Raw genomic sequence first — 19,967 nt, 5'->3', positions numbered from 1 at the left:
TTTTCATTATAGCCATTCTAGTGGTTACAGAGTGGTAACTCATTATGGTTTTGATGTGCACTACCCTGATAGCTAAGTATTTTCATTTTACTGTAAACTCCATGTAGGTAGTGTTGTTATCTGTTTTGCTTTAAAACATATCCCCCCAGCACATAGTGTATGGCACATAGCAGGCCTTTAATTCTGTTAAATGAGTATCTTGGGGTGGTGACCACACAATACAATATCCAGATGATGTATTACAGAATTGTACACCAGAAACCTATATAATATTATTAAACAATGTCACCTCAATAAATTCAATTTAAAAAATGAATATCTAAAAACTAGTATGAATTTGGGAGTATTTCTTTTGCAGCTGCGCATGTAATAGGAGTTACTGACTATATGTAGGAAGTAAAGGAAAAAATAGAAGATGACCCTGCGATTTTAGTTTATTAAAAGAATGAATTATGATGCCAAAAATAAGAGGTAGATTATATAAAAAGAACAGATGACATAAAAAGAGAACAGTTGAAACTATAAGAATGAGTGATATGGAAAAGGAAAAATACACATTTACCAATCTTGAAATAGATTTAAAAAAGAGGCATTCAGAAGACAAACAAGGAGGGAGCAGGCTTAATTTGTTAAATTACCTATAACTGCCAGAACCGGTTTGGCTCAGTGGATAGAGCGTCGGCCTGCGGACTGAAAGGTCCCAGGTTCGATTCCGGTCAAGGGCATGTACCTGGGTTGCGGGCACATCCCCAGTAGGAGGTGTGCAGGAGGCAGCTGATCGATGTTTCTCTCTCATCGATGTTTCTAACTCTCTATCTCTCTCCCTTCCTCTCTGTAAAAAATCAATAAAATATATTTTTAAAAATAAATAAATAAATTACCTATAACTTAACTTAAACATAACTTTCTCAGGAATGACTTTCCTGACATTCTAGGTTAAATCCTCCTAATAAAAAATTTCATCTCACCATATTCTAACATTTACTAAAATTGTAATTATTTGTTCACACTGCCATTTCCACTACATCGTATAACATGCAGGCAGGGACTGGTGCTTTCAGAGATTAGTATAGTGCCAGGCATTCCGTAAATAATGATTTATTTATTTGTTGCATGAATGAGTTAATAACTAATTTAAATAAAAGCACCATATATCTGTAATATGCAAATAAACTGTTTAATATATTCAAAACTTATACAACACAAATTTTATTAATATATATGCACTAACAAAGTAAAACAGATTTTCCTATGGGTGACTTAGAGAAGAAAGATAACATCACATGAATGTAACAGATATGTGTCAGCAGGACTATTTTCAAGGTTAGTCTTCTATACTAGATAGATATACTAGAAACTTTACTGAAAATGTATTTTGCATAAAGAAACATTAAAGCAGCATGTTACTTTGAGCAAAACATGGCAAATTTCTAAAAAGTAATCCTTGCAATACAGTGTCATGGGTGAGCAAAGATGTACATCAGTAATTTTCAAGTTTTTTCATCTTATGGCATACATAAACTACTGAAATTCTACAGCACGCCAGAAAATGTATTTTTTACCGATCTGACAAAAAAAAGTAGGTATAATTTTGATTTATTCACACTGGACGGCTACTGTCGTGTTGGCTGTTGTCATTTTTTTTTATTTGCCCCTGACTAAATAGTCAGGTAATGCATGTTTTTAAAATTCTTGTGGCACATAGGCTGAAAATCACTGATGTACGTATAGTATAATATCCACCAGCAAAAAGAAATTGGAAATATGCTAAATATTCATCATCAGACAACTTTGGGATGTACATGTATACTCACACACATATACACAGAGTGAAATCAATATTCATTAAGAGAAATATTTCTTAAAGTGTGTAATATAAAAAGCAGGTTATAAACCAGAAAATTAAGTATAATTATAGAAAATTATGTTAGAGAGAGATGGATAAAATGAATTTACCGAAGTTTTAAATGGGGTTACCTCCAGGCCTGAAAATTTGGATAGCATTTAGTTTCTTTTTTTATATTTCTCTTTGATGTTTTAAATATTTTTCTTAATATTTTTTAGCTAAAATTCATATAGAACATTAAACAAATTTGAAAATGTCATGTTTGAAAATAAAATGAAGATGGGAAAGACAAAAAGGTAGAAGGCATTAAAGGCTTAAGAAATATGTAAGGCGCTTTCATGTACAACATCTATACTAATAAAAGGGTAAAATGCTAATTAGACAGGATAGACTGGACGTCTTCCGGACGTCCTTACAGACAAAGCCGTGGCTGCGAGTGCCGAGGCAAGCCGCCACAGCTGGGAGGGCCCACTGCAGAGCCCCGGCCCAATGGGCAGGGCCTCCATCATAGAGCCTCTACAGGGTGGGCAGGGCCTCCCTGTGGGTAGTGATGAATGGCAGAGCCCAGGCCGGGTGGGAAGGGCCTCCCTGTGGTCGGGGATCAATGGCAGAGCCCAGGCCAGGTGGGAAGGGCCTCCCTCTGCTCTGCAATTGATCCCAGAGCCCCAGCAGGCTGGGGAGGGTCTCCCTGTGGGTGGGGATCAATGGTGGAGCCCAGGCTGGGTGGCCGGGCTTAGGGAACACCTATCCCCGCCCCCGTGCATAAATTTCGTGCACCGGGCCTCTAATAAGATAAATAAAAACACTGAGAAGATCAGAAAATTAAAGGCATTTTACTGTAAAAAAAATTATGGTTGGAAGAGTTAAAAAGCAATAGCTATTTTGAAAGAAAAAAACCTTGAATATGAGGCAAAGTGTTTATGCAGATTATTCTATGTACTTGGAAAGGATATAGAAATTGCTGAAAAAGTCATGTTTTAATCTTTTTAAGAAAAACTGTATAAATTAGGGAAAACAATAGCTCTTAATAAAATACAGTCTTATGATCTGGCAAAAGCAGCATTAAATTCTTTTGTGGGAAATACAACATCCACAAAAAAAGATCATGTTCAAATCACAAGCTATAATCTTGAGTTGTTTCATGTAAAATCTAGAAAACACTTGGTTAACATGAAGAAACTCTGAAGCAAACTCAAGCCTAAACAACATAAAAAGAGTTGACTAAAATCCAAGATGGCTTTTTTATGATCATGCTCCAATTAAGAATAAGCTTTTTAGACAATATCACCTAATCAGATAGCCTTTATTAAACCATGATTACCCATGATCTACCTATCCGCCATACTTGTCTCCAAATGACTATCATTTTCAAAATTAAAACACACACACACACACACACACACACACACACACACACACAAACCCTCAACACTGAAAATGTTCAAAAGAATGTTCTGGAGCTAAAGCTGTAATAGAAGACTTCCAGAAATGTTAAAGGCAAAAGTATAAATATTGAAATGAGTTTATAGCCATCTAAAATAATTTTGAAGGCAAATAAAATATACTTATATACTTCAGTATGTTTAATACAAAGTAAAGATAATTGGGGTGTGCGTGTGTATGTATGTATGTATGTTTTAACAGTTAATCCAGGAAAATACACTTTCCCACATACTTAATTTCTAAGAGGGTATATCAGTTCACATCTCATAAAATTTCTCCTTTGCCCTTTTCAGGTATTCAAGAAAATGACACAACTTTCTACAGCCATGATTTTTTGTTAAAGAACATGTTAAACAAACAAACAAAAAAGTAATTTCACCTCAAATATGAGTTAATAATCAAGTTAAAGTAATGCTTTTTATTCAGTGACGCTCTCCCTGCAGAATCTCTCACTCAGTGCACATAATGCATTTAAATAGATTACTAAAAAGATGACAGCTGAGGAATGTCTTAATTTCTTTCCATGGTTTCTACCGAATGTCATTTCAGAAATGCCTATATGACACATGACAATGTGGAATGTCTCCACCCATGAAAGAACATTCAAGTCGAGCAAGCACACTTAGGATAGTAGCACAGAGCTCAAATTTGTCTTTTTATGGTTACCCAGCACAACACTGAAAAGATAAACCACCAAAATACTAATAAGGTCAAGAAAATACTGGCATACAGGGATCCATAGTGAAAATGTTATTTAGAAAAAAAGGTGTGATTAAAATTGTTAGAAAATATAAATTAGTGTCTAATGCCAGTATACTAGGGATTCCTTTTCTAAACAAACACCCAATGATTTGTTTAAATAAATTAATTTTTAAAATGTTACATAAACTGAGCAAAATTCTACTTGTACTGGTAATCAGGAATATATTCCATTTCAAAAATAAATCTAAAATCCTGCCAAATTTATATAAGTATTACAAAATTAAGTTTTTGGCATACAATTTTTTATTAGAACACTTTTAATGTTTGTTAGCTCTTATATTTACCAACACAAACTGTCATCATTTTGTTTTCTATGAATTCAGTTCTTCACGAGATTAGTCTACTTTGTGTTCAAATTTTTTAAATCAACACTTACTTTGCACCTGCTAAAAACTGCAATTACCAAAGGAATTTTTAAAAAAATGAATCAAAGCCCCTACTTGAAGGAATTAACTATTTTGCCAGGAGATAAGATATACTAACGAAGGCAGGTAGTGTATATGGCCTTACCTAAAATTTATCTCTTTTCTGCAAATAACGGTTAGTTAAACACAATATTGGCAGTCCTCAAAATTTAGGATAGATTCTGATAGTACTTACTGCATTTCAATTACCATAGAAAGTTCTTGTGCTGGCTAGCTAAAAAAAAGTAGATGAAGAAAAAATTATATATACTTGTGTGTTTCATTTCATACTCTGCTGATTAATGGGGGAAACCTCCAACTACTAATCATCAACCATAATGACTGGAAGATTTAACAATATGTACTTTCTTCTGCAGACTTAAAAGAAGACATCAAACACAGTGTTAAGTTTGGGCTTTTAGAACCCAGTTCTGCCATTTATTATTTTAGTAACTTTGATCAAGAGAAAAGGCATGTTCTGAGAATTAAATGAGATATTGGTTGCAAATGTACCTACCATAGTGTTTCACATATAACAAATCCTCAGCAATGTTCACCAGCCAATTCCACTTCTCAATGAAAGACTGATACATCATGGCTATTACATATTTAACCCCATCTTAAAATAACACAAAATGACAGTTAAAGATTTTCGATATTTCAGAGATGTTTATCAAAATCCCAATACTCCATCTTTTCAACATAATTGTTGAACTTTCAAAAGAAAAGTGGGGTAAAAATGGCAATTTTTTTTGCAGGCAGAAATGCAATGAAAACAGCAACTTTGGGAAGTGTCAATAAGTAACATGTTACAGCAGTAACAAAACTGTTTTATATCCCCTCCCAAAATAATTATATATTAAAAATCATCTAGCTAGATTTCTTTTTAAGTACAGATACTTTCCTTATGTGAACAGTGTTTTGTAAAATACGGTAACAAATGGATAATGAAAAAGTTTCTCTATTCCATCTAGTGCTGCTACCTGGCTACACTAGAAAATGCTCAGTCACAGCTTGCAATCATACTGTAGCTGCAGCACATGAAAGATGGTCTTGGTTGTGACACTTCAAAATCAGACCACAAAACTGCTGCCAGGAAGCACAAAGGCAGTAGTAACTGCAGAGAAGGCATTATAACAGCAACAGTGTGGGCACTGATGCCCTTACCAGCACAACCCATATATGGCTAGGGTTGTCCATTTATTTGCAGGAAGTGAGGGGCCTATATGGGGTTAGGAGTTTTGTTTGTTTGTTTAGATAGGGTTTTTTAAAAAATGAATTTAGGATGATTTCAAAAAAAATTTTTAAGGGTCATCAGCTTAAAGTGTTATAGCTTCCTAACGAGAATATTATTTAGAAAAAATAATCTAAACTGCACATTCTTTTAATCACATATTTTAACATTATCTATGAGTGATCCAATAGATTATTACTATTCTAAGATCTTACTATCTCCCACCAAAAAGAAAAAAAAGGGGGGGGGGGGAAACAATTATAAACTCTGCATTCAGTTTTAAATAGATGTCTCATATATACCAATTACATGATTGCCTAACAAGAGACTTAATATCAGCTGCTTCCAGTCTCTTTTCCTTCTGGTTGGAAAACACTTTAAGTAGCCCTATTAGAATACTTTTAAAAAGAGAGTTACATTTCAGATTACAGTCCAGTGGAAACGGATTGGCTGAGAAGATTAAACACTTAAGAAAACACTGCACAAAAGTATTCCTTTTACTGACAAGACGGGAGTCACATATTTTTACAAAGAAGCTTCAAATGGCTTTTTTAGAAGTTGATAAAATTTGTTTTTTAAGGGCAAAAGTATTTAATACTAAACATATCTGCAAGTCTGTATTGAAAAGTATAACTTTAGTATTTTAAAATTATAATCACATAGAACATGGATCTATTTCTACTTTGTATTCCTCTATAGACCTAGTTCAGATCCTTATAAAAGAAGGTAGCAAATTAATTAATGGCTCAACTGAAATTTTTCTATCATTTAAACAAGATTTAAACAGGTTTAGGATTTTTTAATAGGAAGGATAATATTAAGAAATGTTAAAAATCTCAAGATAATAAAAAAATCTGTACAAAAGATCTACACAAAGTTATTCATTTCTTTATAAAAATACAAGTTCTACTAAGTGCAAGAACAATACTCTAATCTGGATGTGAAGGTTTTAAAGATTTACCTCATGACATACAAATAAACTATGTATCTACAATACGAGGCAAAAATACAATTCAGTAAATTTTTAGTGAGCACCTACTATGTGCCAGCCTTTGGAAATACAAAATGTGGAGACTGGGTCCTTACAGTCATCCAGAAAAGACAAACTTACAAACACTATTCAAGTAAGATCCCTTCTGGCTGGCAATTGGGTTGAACCTTAAAGAATGAATAGGATTTTGACTGGCAAAGGATAGGGAGGATATTCTAGTAGAAGAAAAATATGACCACAGGCATGGGAATAAAAAAGTAAAGAGTAAAAATTACAACACAATGGAAATATATCAGGTGTAAGTTAAAGAATTTAAATCTGAATTTAAGGAGTGACACAAAGTGGTATTGTTAAAACATCAGTCAGATAGCAATATGAATGCTGGATTGGACCAGGGAGAAAAGATATGGGGAAAGCAATTAGCTATTACTATATGTACTCTAGGAATAAAAATAATAAAGGCATAAACTAGGTTGATAGTGAGAATGGCAAGGAAAAGAACTGATGCAAAGGCAAGTGTGAAGAAGACCGATCGGATATATGAAGACAAGGAAATGAGGAAAAAATAATTAAAATGTTTAAAACTTGATCTAGATGTCTAAAGCTTCCTAACAAGAATCTTATGTAGAGAAAATAATTTAAAGGGCACATTCTTCTAATCATAATGATAAAAACTCATATTTGAATAAGATCCTTTGAAGAAATCACTAAGGTAAATGTAAATAAAGTACAGTACTCGCTATTCTATGGCAAAAGGATGGACCTCTATTTACTATATTACCACCTAAAGATATATTTTTAAATATAAAATCACAATGTATTGAATAAAAAATTAATACTTCATCACCAGTAGAAAAATGGAAATGAGGGATTGGAGCACTGAAGAAATATGAGAAATGGAAACTGACTTAGAAGCCGCTGGCACAGAGGAAGTAGATAAGATTTTAAGGTAAAAAACAAAAGGCTATACTAAAAACTATTGGAAGAAATCTCAGTCCTGCCTTTTATACACACCAATATTAGTAAGAATTGGCAATAAATCATTCTATTGAAAACTCTAATATTTCTCTCCTAAAATCTTTATAAAGTAAACTGAAGTATAAATTACATAAGTGTAAAACTACCAGGTAGCTATAAAATTAGAGCTGATTATCGCCCACTGTAGAAATGAAAATATACTCTAGACCTCAGTTCTAGAAAATCATATGTTTGTATCACTAGCTCCATACAGTTTTCTAGCTATGGGGGAGTGGGCTATTCTAGAGACCAAGATAGCAAATTTGACAAGAAACACAGCTTTCTTTTCCCTACAGACATGACATACTTCTTTCTTTTTTAAAATTGATTTTAGAGGAGGAGGAAGGGGGGAGAGAGGGAGAGAAAGAGACAGAGAGAGAAACATCTGTGTTAGAGAGATACATGGATCAGTTGCCTCCCGTACTCCTGGGGATGGACGCAGGAACCCAGGTATGTATGTGCCTGACAGGGATTGAACCCATGACCTTAAGCTGCAGGGGAGGAAGCTCCAAACAACTAAGCCACACTGGCCAGGTCTGCATGGCATATTTCTATACAAAAAGAATAGCCAAAAACTGATTATCTTTTGTAACTTCTAATGAGAGCACATTTAAACAATTAAAGAAACTTTCAAATATAATCTACTTATATTAAAAAATGGGAGGCAAAATATTACATTAAGAAATATATTTGCATGTTGTGATATCCCTAAAACTTTTCTCCTAACAGTGAAATTTAGGACACTTGATCAGAATCAGAAAAGTAAATGAATATTCCAAAACACTAACCAATAATTAATCTAGTAAAAACATTTTCAGTATTCTATGATCTTCCTAGAAGCTAAATAAAAAAAACTATTCAAGGACTATTAAATAAATCAGTGGGTCAACTTTAGGTTTTATAATTTAAGTATTTAGAACAATCGGCAATCAAGAGATCCCTTAAAAACTTAACATTTTCTTGTAATTCTTTTATTTAAATGATGAGTTTTGTTTATCACCTTTCACTATCTGCAATCTGTTATCCTGAATTCCCCAAACTTCTTGCACTCACAATCACAATGGGGGGGGGGGGGAGGGGGAGGTAGAAGAGTTAATAAAGGAAAAATGAGAGTGAAGAAAAGGTAATAAACATTTTAATGCTTGATATATTAAAGACCTTGGCTTCACTGATTTAAGGAATGTGCAGATAAATTAACCAAAAAAATGTTAAGCAAATGATTAGGTATGAACTTGGAAACTTCTGCTTAACCGCTTGTCAGATAAAACAAAATACCCAATAAAGACTAAACCTATATAATGCCAAACTAACCACTGAATTCAATTAGGGAAGACACTGATAAGTCTCATAATTCTTGCACCATGCCCAAATAGAGAGGAAATTAAAAAAAAAAAACTTTAAGAAGCCTGTTACATATTTTTCTCTGCCTACCTAAGCCAATAATATTATTAGAAAATTTCCTTCACAAATTGGATTCCTCCACAACAGTAATAACTTTACATTTCTATTTGACAATTTTAGTGAAACATATTGATGTAAACCATTATCCAACTGTATCCTGACCTCAGGCATACAATAACTGTCTTTCAGAATCAATTCCATATTAAGATGTGTAAATCTCACTTGAAAGAAACGTGAAAAGATTCATTTCATATAATTACCATTAAGATTCATTCTTAATGCCAAACTTATTTTCACTCTCAACACCATGTTTTTAGAACTTAGAATTATGCTATGCCTTAAAATAAACTTCAGCCAAATAATATATTACAGACTCTGAATTAATGAAATAGAGAAAGATTTAAAAAATCTTGGTATATTTTTATGGGGTGCCACATTCTGAATTCCAGATTTGTCCTGCAATTTGTCAGTCATTTCAGTTCATCCAGTCAACTTTGTAAACACAGGCTGATAAGCCAAGTTTGATATTAGAATTCAATTAAACTTAAAGCAATGGTCATTCATTAAGCAGGAAGAAGTAAAAGGAAAAACGCCACCACACACCTCTCTGAAAAAGGCAGCGAGGTAATACACATAAAATATAAAGCCTTAACTTTCAACCTCCCAAACAAGTTTTTTGTGACAAGTATAAATCTAAATAAAGCTACAGCCGTCCACATATAACCAAGGCAACTTTGAGACATTGTACACGTCTCTCCAATGTAAGGGCAAGCTTCCCCGTAAAGTCGTTTTCTAGGAACTCTGGAGTTGCCCACCAAGAAAATGGAAAGGAGTCTATGTCTTTGTCACCTATTACCGTGACTGAAAAACTGTTCTTTTTTATGCAGAACGCTACGGGGTTGTGTTGCTTTTGGCCTGTTAAAGGCAAAGGCACATTATCTCCGGATTGCCAATAGTTTCTCCTTATTTGGCTAACATTGAGAGATCCCAATCAGACTACTATAAAACTTTAACATGCACAAAGCATCCATTTTGAGTAAAGTTTGTGACCAGCTTCCCACCTCCACAAAAAATAAAAAATAAAATAAATTTAAAAAAAATCAGGGCCTGGTGACGGGCTGTGAAAAGAGTGCCCCGTGTTTATCCCCCTCTTTCTAAACCCCAGCGCACACCCCGGGCCCTGGGGCGCCCGGATCTCTGACACTGCGGCCGACTCCTCATTCAACACTTTGGGGTCCGGTGGCGGTCCGCATGCCCCTCCCTTTCGGCCGGTGCACATCAGCTCATTACACCCCGTTTTCCCCTCCCCAGCGACCAAGAGGAATAAAGCAGAAAACAGGAAATCGTCCGCGCAGGGCTCTAGGCTTAGGCTCTTGATTACTATCATCATCATCATCATCATCATCACCGTCGTCATCATCATCAGTAACCAAGTCCTACAAACTACAACACATCCGATGCCCCCTGAAAGCCAGAGACCTCCGACTGCCCCGCGTCCCGAATGCCCCTGGCGGGTCCTTGCCCTCAGCATCTCCCGTCCTCCCCAGCAGATCCCTGACATCGGGCCCCGGGCACAGCCACGCTACACCCACCCCTCCCGGCCTCGACCCCAAAGCCCAGGCACACGTCCGTCCACATGTGGCCCGGGGGCCCCCAGCCGACCACAGTCCCCTTTCCCCTCTGCCCCGGAAATCGGCCGGCTCCAACTCCACCACCGACCGGGCTGAAGGGGCCTCCAGCCCGGCGCCCTCCCGCCGCCAGTCCTCTCCCTCCCTCGCTCCCTCCCTCTCCCTTCCTGCCTCCGTCCCTCCGTCCCTCCGTCCACAGCGGGCAGCCGGCCCTGGCCTCGGGAGGCCCGGAGCGGAGGAGGGGAGGCCCGGCCCCGGCTGGAGAGCGAGGGCCCGCGGGGTCGGAGAAGGGGAGGCGGGGCGCACAGACCTGGTGCAGGGCAGTGAGTCCGTCCACATTGGCGTAATTGATGTCGGCGCCGCGGTGCAGCAGCTTGAGGACCTCGTCCGTGTCGCCGCTGGAACAAGCAGCCAGGAAGACGGCGCCATCGTCGAACTTCACCTTGGTCTTCTGGCGCTTCACCACGGGAGGCTCGAGGTCCGTCTCGGAGCCGATCCAGCGCTTCAGCTGCTCGTTCCGCTTCTGCTTCGCGTCCGCCATCTTCATCCCCTCTCCTGCCGCCGGGTCTTCTTATCGGGAGGAGGAAGGGGGAGGCGGCGAGGGGAGAGAGCGAAGGCAGGGGGTGTGTGACGGCTCGGGGAGTGCGGGCCGGAGGCGGGCTGGAGCCGGGAGGCGATGCTCGAGACTTCCAGTATCCCACAGAGCACTGGGGCGGCGCGCCCGGCCGAGCGGACCTCCCTTTCTAGCCGCGAAGCCCTCCCGCCCCCGGCCGGCCACCCGTCACCGGCGGCCCGAGGAGCGTAACTTCGCGAGATCCGGGCAGGGAGGCGCCCGCGCTCGGGGCGCATGCGCACTAGCCCGCGCCCGCGCCCGCCCCAGGAAGAGCGCTGCCGCGCACTGGCGGGGGCGGCGGCCAACGGAGGGAAGCGGGTGTGGTCCGGCCGCCCGGGCTGCGCGGGGGCTGGGACCGACCTGCAAGGGCGGGGACGGGGACGGGGCAGGAAGGTTGGCCGGCCGGGCTGAGGGCTCCTGAGGTCCCGGCAGCCAACCGTCGGGCTGTCGGGCGGCTCTGACGGGGCAGTTTTGCTTCCCGGGCTGTCACTGCTCCGCCGAGTCGTTTGCTCTGGGCGGATATTCCCATTGGCTGCGTTCTTTGAATGGAGTGGAGGATAGGCTGTGCATTCAGTGCTTGTGGTTTCCCAAAGGAGCTCGGGTGAACTTGGACGTGTCCGTATCGATCAGAACTTTCTAAAAGTGGGGTCCGCTTAGCCAGGGGCGTGGGTGGTCCAGACGCCCGAGCTCAGCGAGGTGACGCCTGGTGACAAAGGTTGGCCTGTGGTAACTGCGCTGGCTTCCTGCCAGCCTCCGCTATTAGAAACGTCTTTCCTCTTTCGCTTGTTTGTTTTGTTTTATACTTTATTTTGTTTTGTTTTTTCTCTTACACGTATTTTGGGTCCTCTTTCTTCCCTTTCCTTCCAGGCTTTAAGCCTGTCGTCCGGTGCGACCCACGAGCTGAGCTCAGCTCCGTTACTTGTCCTGACCTTTTAAGGGATTTCTGTTTCTGCTCCATCGCTTTCTAAGGATGGGTAAAGACCCAACTGCTTCTAGAGTTAAAAAGGAATGTTAATAGTACACAGTTAATTCAACCGGTATTTATTCAATATTATGAGCATTGTTCCTAGGTACTATTGTTAACAATCACGATAGTGACATTTAAACCACCTTTTTGAGGTCACGTGTTTAAAAAAAGATGTAATTTGTCAACACACAAAAGACTTTGTAACTGACTTTATGACACACTACACACGATTTGTAACAAATACTAATGTCTTCCGTATTTTTAATTTTTTTCTATTATAGTTGACATTCAATATTATATTAGTTTCAGGTGTACAGCACAGTGGTTAGACCTTTGTATATGAAGTGATCCCCTACTATTAAGTCTAGTACTCACCTGGCACCATACGTAGTTATTACAATATTATTGACTGTATTACCTATGCTGTACTTTATATTCGCAGGATTATCCGAAGGACTAACTACCAATTTGTACTTCTTAATCCCTTCATCTTAACCTTCCTCCTCTCCACTCCACCCCCAAATACTACTATCTTTTGAGCTATTTGCAATCTCCACCAATTGATATTCTAAACACTCCACTATTTTCATCTATTTTTCAGAGCATAGAGACAAGACAAGAAACACTTTACCACTTTACCATTGACTGAAACTTTAGGGGCCTTCTATTCTGAGTCCCCAAAGAGTTTTTTTACTCGGCAACAGGATCAGGATTTCTTCAACAAATTGTATGCACCTGGGCTGTGTCAAGCATTATTCTAGATGTGGCAGATACAGCAGTGAACAATTAAGCTTTTCTTATTCTCCGGTAAACTGCATCGAAGCCTATCTTGTTGAGAAACAAAATAATTGAGTAAAATGTGACTAGGAAACCACCTGCCTGTTAGACTGGATTTTCTGAACTGCAATTACTAGGATAGTAACAGAACCCGTTAGTATAAAAACATTTCCCCTGAAATATTATAGAAATAGAAAATGCGTGTAACATGCATAAAATGCATCAATGGTAATATCAGGCCTTTGAATATGATGGTGTTAGGTGATGAAGAATTCTGTTAGTAATAAAATACAAAAATTCCTATTCACTTAAAAGACTCCAGACTACATCTCTTAGAATAAAAGATAGGAATTTGAGGATTGCCTTGTCAGCTACTTTTTCTACTTAGAAAAACTGACAGCATAGCCTTACTCTTTTCCAAGAATGTTATGTTCTATTTGGTAGCTCTTAAAAGTGCTCTGGGTTATGGATTGTTATCTCAAGTTTTCATTTGAGCAAGAGTTTGGTGGGAATTATGCTATTTCTATTCAAGCACTCCAGGATATAAAATTAATAAAACAACATAATAGTTCATTAATAAAACATAAATAGTTAAGTATCAGTTCCCAAAGGCTACCTGTCAAAAACCCACCTGGGCTGTTAATGTATGCAAATTTCACCTGAGTTTAGCTTTTCTTCCCCGGGTCTACTTCCTAGTTCTAGGTTCATCTAATTGGAAGTGCCCTTTTTTCTCCCCCCTTTGGAGGTACTCTGAAATGCCACTTGCTTGGATTTTTTAGGGAGAATTTTTTAAATGTTATTATTGAACTAACAATACTGAAGGCTTACATTTTTTTTTTTTCCAGAACAGGCAAAACATTTAAAAAAGAACACTAAGTTGCTCATCAGGTGAGGCTCAGTGGTTGCGTGTTGACCTATGAATCAGGAGGTCAAGGTTCAGTTCCTGGTTAGGGCACATGCCTGGGTTTGGTTTAGGGCTCATTCCCCAATGATGAAACATCTCTCATCATTGATGTTTCTAGCTCTCTCTTCCTCTCCCTTCCTCTATGAAATCAAACAAAAAAAGCCAGTTGTTCATATTACCTTAATAGCTGAGTGAACTTAAAAATTTAAGCAGCCCGGGCTGGTGTGGCTCACCCCCTGGCCAGTGTGGGTCAGTGGCTAAAGTGTTGGCCTGCAGACTGAAGGGTCCCGGGTTCAATTCCCAGTCAAGGCACATGCCCAGGCTGTGGGCTCGATTCCCAGTGTGTGGGAGGGAGGGAGGGGGCATGCAGGAGGCAGCTGATCAGTGATTCTCTCTTATCATTGATATTTCTATCTCTCCCTCCCCTTCCTCTCTGAAATCAATAAACACATTTTTTTTTAAAAAAAAAAAATTAAGCATAAGAAGAAATTGAGAAATGCAAATATTTTCATTTCCTAATGGCCTCTAAGTAGATTGGGGTGTGAGGATACTTTTTAGCACCTTTAAAACAACCTAAGCCTTAAAATAGAAGTAAAATTAAACTGTATTAATTTGCTAATTGTTTTTTCTTTGTTGCAGCAAATCGTTCATTCATTTTGGGGTATTCAGTTATTAATATCTTTTCAAAGCTTAATTACATTACAGATATCCTCTAATAACCATCAATTTACTTGTTAAAAAATCCAAGCTTTCTGTGATTTTTTTTCTGTGCTCTCTCTATCTCTCTCTGATATACGATCTCCTAAAGAATCCAGCATAGCCCTGACCGGTTTGGCTCAGTGGATAGAGCGTCGGCCTGCTGACTCAAGGGTCCCAGGTTCGATTCCGGTCAAGGGCATGTACCTTGGTTGCGGGCACATACCCAGTGGGGAGTGTGCAGGAGGCAGCTGATCGATGTTTCTCTCTCATTGATGTTTCTAACTCTCTATCCCTCTCCCTTCCTCTCTGTAAAAAATCAATAAAAAAAAAAAAAAGAAAGAAAGAATCCAGCATAATATGATACTATTATTAACATCTAGAGAATGTAATACAAAAGCTTGTGTATGTATGGCCTTAGTTTAGTATTAACTTAACCAATGTGGAATTTTATGTATTCATTTATTACTGAACCTAAACTTGAAAATGTATTATTTGATTATGTTGCAATATGTGAACACAGACAAAATGAAAATTTTAAAGTAAACCCAAGGGAAAAAAATAAGAATTTCAGAATTAGTTCCGTAAAAGATTAGTTATTTGCCATTTGGTAAAAAACTTTTTCACATGCAAAAAGAAGTTAGTTTCTGTTATAAAGAAAATACTGTGAATCCTTCAGATCTAAGTTGTTTGTTTGTTGAATTGATAGCTCACAGCTTTACTGATCATTACATTCTTTATGAAATAATAATGAAGGTATATATAATTTATACAATGTAATATATGAAAAGTTTCTATAAACCAACTTTTCTGTTCAGTGAATCTTTTATTATACAATTGGAAATGTATTTTGGTACAAAATATACATAATATATTGATAAATACTTTTAAGTCATGTATTTAAATTCTCCTTATCCCCAGTCCAAACCTGAGATTCTAATTTACATTTATACATTTGAGAATAGAATAGTTAACAAGGCAGTTTGTTCCTATTTCCTGTACTCTACAGCTAGGCTCTCTTCTACTGTATAGTAATTTCTTTCCAATGTTGTTTTTAGAAACCTGAAGAAAAGTTTATAATATGCTAGCATTTTATTTTTTATTGATTTTTAGAGAGAGAAAGGGAGAGAGAGAAACATCAATTTGTTGTTCCACTTATTTATGCATTCGTTGGTTGATGCTTTTGTGTGGCCTGACCTGGGATCAAATTTGCCATCTTGATTTATTGGGACAGTGCTCTAACCAACTGAGCTACCAGGTCAGGGCCATAATTTGCTAGAATTTTAAATTAGTCCCACCCACTTTGTTACCTAGAACCAACACTGAACCACCCTAAATTGCTTCAGACTCCACTTTTAGACCAATCTTGATTTCTGGGTCATAGCATCTAACCCCCTTGCCTTACCTCTGGGTTACAAAGTCACCCTCACTCCCCAACTTGCTTTTAACTATTCAGGGTATATTCTCTCCCCATTTGGCTTTTTCCCAAGAACTGAACTCTAGTGAAGCTCCTCTGGTCCCTACAAATAAGGAATCAGATGAGTGTCGGGCAACAGTCCAAAGTACAGCCATAGTGTTAAAGAGATGATAACTTGCCTCTAATGCACATGACCTGCAACCTGTATCATTGTCAGTGTCAGAACATCACATCGCCATTCATAGGAATGGCTTAATTTAATGTTTCCCTAACTTTGTCTTGATTTTTGCTAAATCCAGGATTATTATTTAACAAATACTATTATTAACAAATATTAATTGACCTTTTAAAAAACTTAAATATATTTCTTTTAAATCGATTTATTTTAAAAAGGCCTAGCTGGTTTGGCTCAGTGGATAGAGTGCCAGCCTGCAGACTGAATGATCCAGGATACAATTCCAGTCAAGGGCACATGCCTGGGTTGTGGGCTTGATCCCCAGTGGGGGACGTGCAGGAGACAGCAATCAATGATTCTCTCTTATCATTGATGTTTTTCTCTCTCCCTCTCCCTTCCTCTCTGAAATCAGTAAAAATATATTTTAAAAAATTAACCACTATTCATTTTAAAAAAGGAAATACTATATCCTTCATAAGTAAAAAACATTTCCAGTTGGCATAAAGAAAAGAAGACCTTAAACACAAATACAATGAAAACAAAATGTTAGTCTAGATAGGTAGTCTATCAAAGGTCTGAGCCCAAGGCTGGCTCTCAATTAAAAAAATTTTTTTTTATTGATTTCAGAAAGGAAGGGAGAGGGTGAAAGAGATAGAAACATCAATAATGAGAGAAAATCATTGATTGGCTGCTTTCTGAACACCCCCACTGGGGATTGAGCCCACTACCCAGGCATGTGCCTTGACCAGGAATCAAACCATGATCTCCTGGTTCATAGGTTGACCTTCAACCGCTGAGCCCCACAGGCTAGGCTCAATTTGTTAAAAAAAAAAAAAAAAACATTGGTAAGAATTGCACACATTAGCCTCCACCTAGTATTTTTCTACTTAATATAATCAGGAAGATTAAAGGATATTGAAAGAAGAATAGTTGTTTTGCTGAGTGGCTTCACTGGTATTTTAATGTCCCATCCATCTAAAATTATCTCATGTAGGCCAGGGGAACAGGAGCCAAAATGAGGAGGAGGAGGATTAAGCCACCCATCCCTCCTGAACTGGTGGAGTGTCTAGTTTTCCAGTCAGATAATAAAACAGATCAACACTTTAAAAAAATAAAAATAAAATGACCTCATGTACCACTAGTCTACATGTCCCACACTGTAAGAAACACTGGCTGGCTTTAATTACCACGTGTAATAATTATTATAATTAATGTAGTGAAGGTTACAGGAAAGGCCTTTGTGGCACACCCACTTGGAGATATCAAGGGAGACTATTGGAAGGCCAATTTACATGAAAATATCTATGAGCTCTGGAGAAAAGACAAAGGGAACTGAACAATTCAGGGTCATCCTCCATAGCACTGAAATGATGGGGACATTAAAGGCTGCTCCAACATCTGGAGGGAGAATATAGGTGCATGAGCTCCAACTGAAACACTAGGACCCTGTAGAGGGATTCATTCAAATGTCCTTCAGCTCAAATCCTAGGAAAAGCTTCTAAATTCCTCCAGAGACCAGAGGACAAAATGGGACAGTGGGATACTAGTGAGGATAAACATGTGCAGTGATAACAGACACAGCATCAAGGGTAATGGCTATGTTCAGTTTTGGCAGATGGAAATAATATCAGCTTTATGTGGTTGTTTAAAGATTAGATGAATACTGTATATGAGGAAGAAAAAAATTGAGATCTTGTTTGTTTTCTTGTATTTGCCTCTTTTCCTTCCCTCATTTAAGCTGATAGCAACTCTGCTTCCTTGTCTCAGGGGATGTTTGTGGCAGAGAAGAAAGCAGAAGTTGTTTCAAAACACATTTCCTCCTAGCTTGAAATGGCCACCCCTAAATTTCTACTTAATGAGTTTAGGGCTAGTAGTCTGGTTGGAAGTAGTGTACCAGGTGGCTAGGAAATTATTGAAACTACATTTGTATAGAATTATAAATCAACTAGAGGCCCGGTGCATGAAATTCGTGCACGGGTAGGGTCCCTAGGCCTGGCCAGTGATCAGGGCTGATCAGAGTCCCCATCTCCTTACCTCCCAGCCTCCTCTTTCCCTCACCACCTGCGGGCTGCCACCACACGGTTCCCCCTGCCTCCTTGCCTCCCCACCTCCCTGCCTTCTCCTTCCCTCAATCCCTCAGCAACCCACTGCTGCTGCTGGTCACCCACCATGTTCCTCGCCTTCCCCTGGTGGTCAGCGCACATCATAGCAAGCGATCGAACTCCCGTTCTCCCGGTCGAACTCCCAAGGGGACACTTTGCATATTAGCCTTTTATATATATATATAGATGCGAATAGGAACATTTTCTAAATTTGCTTTCATTCCACTTTAAAAAATGTTAATTCATAATATAATTTATTTAAGGTAGAGAAGAAGGTTCTCCCAAGCCATCCTTGTGTACTGCCATGGAAAAGAAGGATTTCACTGAGAATAAAAAGTGATCCCTAGACTAAAAGGATGAGAAAGAATTTGGTGGGTCTCTAGAGCAGTGGGATTTACCTCCTGATCCCTGGAGTTGTCTCTAGAATGGGACAGGATCTCAGACTGAATGGCTAGGCCTGGGACTCCCACTAGGGACTCCTACTAGCCAAACATAGCTGTGCCACAAACTTGTCTGACGCCATGATCTTGATGTTTATGTCCCCCCAAAAACTCATATGTAGAAATCCTATTATTAGTTAGGGTGTTTGAGAGGTGGTTAGGTCGTATTAGTGCCCTTACAAAGAGGCCCCACAGAGCTCCCTGAATCCTTCCACCAGGTGAGGACACAGTGAAAAGACCACCATCTATGAACCAGGAAGTGAGCACTCACCAGACACAGAGTCTGCCAGTAACTTGATCTTAAGAGTTAGCAGCCTCCAGAACTGTGAGAAATAAATGTTGTTTATAAACTGCCCAATTTATGGTATCTTGTTATAGCAGTCTGAATGGACTAAAATAGCTAGAATGTAACAGTTTGGTAAACATGAGATCAATAAGTCAGTACATATTGATTGACACCTATTATTTGTCAATCATTATTCTAGGTTCTGGGGATATAGGAATGACTGAAATAAATGATGTGCCTACCTTCCACAAGCTTACATTCTAGTAGGAAGGGACAGGAAATGAACACATTTGAAATGAATAAATTCAGATATTTAAGTGTAGTGAAAAAAGTTAGTAGGACAAGAGAGAAAGTAAAAGACAATGTCTAAAGTTACTGTCAGTTAAGGGGATGTGAAGGTAGGGAAGAGGAATTACTGTAGTTAGTTAATCAGTAAAGTTTTGAGCTGAGGGCGTATCCAGGTTTTGTGGTACCTGACTTTCATATAGTTTGGGAATTCCTCTTTAAGAAAAAAAAGATATAAAATTGCAAATAAGTATAGGGCCTTGGAAGGGATTCGAATGAGAGGCCCTGAAGTTGCATAATAAATCTGTCCTTAGCTGGGACTTGAATGTCAGGAATACACCTGAAGAGGTCATCCAGACTAGGATAAATATTCCAGCATTAACTAGTATGCAAACATGACTGATGACCACAGAAGCACTATGTAGTGTACCTCAGCAACTTGTCACATCCCTGGTGGTGGTGAAAGACCTCCAAGAATGACTGATACAGAGTTCTCTACTAACCAGATGTGAAGGCAGAAATTAAGTTCTTTACAGAAAATTCGGAAAGAAGAGGAGTCTTTAAGTTAAACTCATTCCC

At 38.6% G+C, this 19,967-nt stretch overlaps 1 protein-coding gene across 8 annotated transcripts in view; it reads right to left on the bottom strand.

The window, feature by feature from the left end:
• The window catches only part of PPP1R12A (protein phosphatase 1 regulatory subunit 12A), a 149,076-nt gene extending 137,568 nt beyond the window's left edge, over positions 1–11,508 (bottom strand). For all 8 annotated transcript variants that reach the window (XM_070409663.1, XM_070409668.1, XM_070409664.1 and 5 more), the window contains exon 1: positions 11,037–11,508. In XM_070409663.1, the coding sequence (XP_070265764.1) occupies positions 11,037–11,273 (237 nt within the window). In that variant the 5' untranslated portion in view covers positions 11,274–11,508. The remainder of the gene's footprint in view (positions 1–11,036) is intronic.
• Positions 11,509–19,967: the final 8,459 nt, after the last annotated feature.

Source organism: Myotis yumanensis, unplaced genomic scaffold (genome assembly GCF_028538775.1).
Source record: "Myotis yumanensis isolate MYYU_CA2020_CCGP unplaced genomic scaffold, mMyoYum1.0.hap1 SCAF_3, whole genome shotgun sequence".
Taxonomy (NCBI): domain Eukaryota; kingdom Metazoa; phylum Chordata; class Mammalia; order Chiroptera; family Vespertilionidae; genus Myotis; species Myotis yumanensis.
Note: the sequence above shows the minus strand (reverse complement) of the source record. Positions and strands in the feature narration are given on the sequence as shown.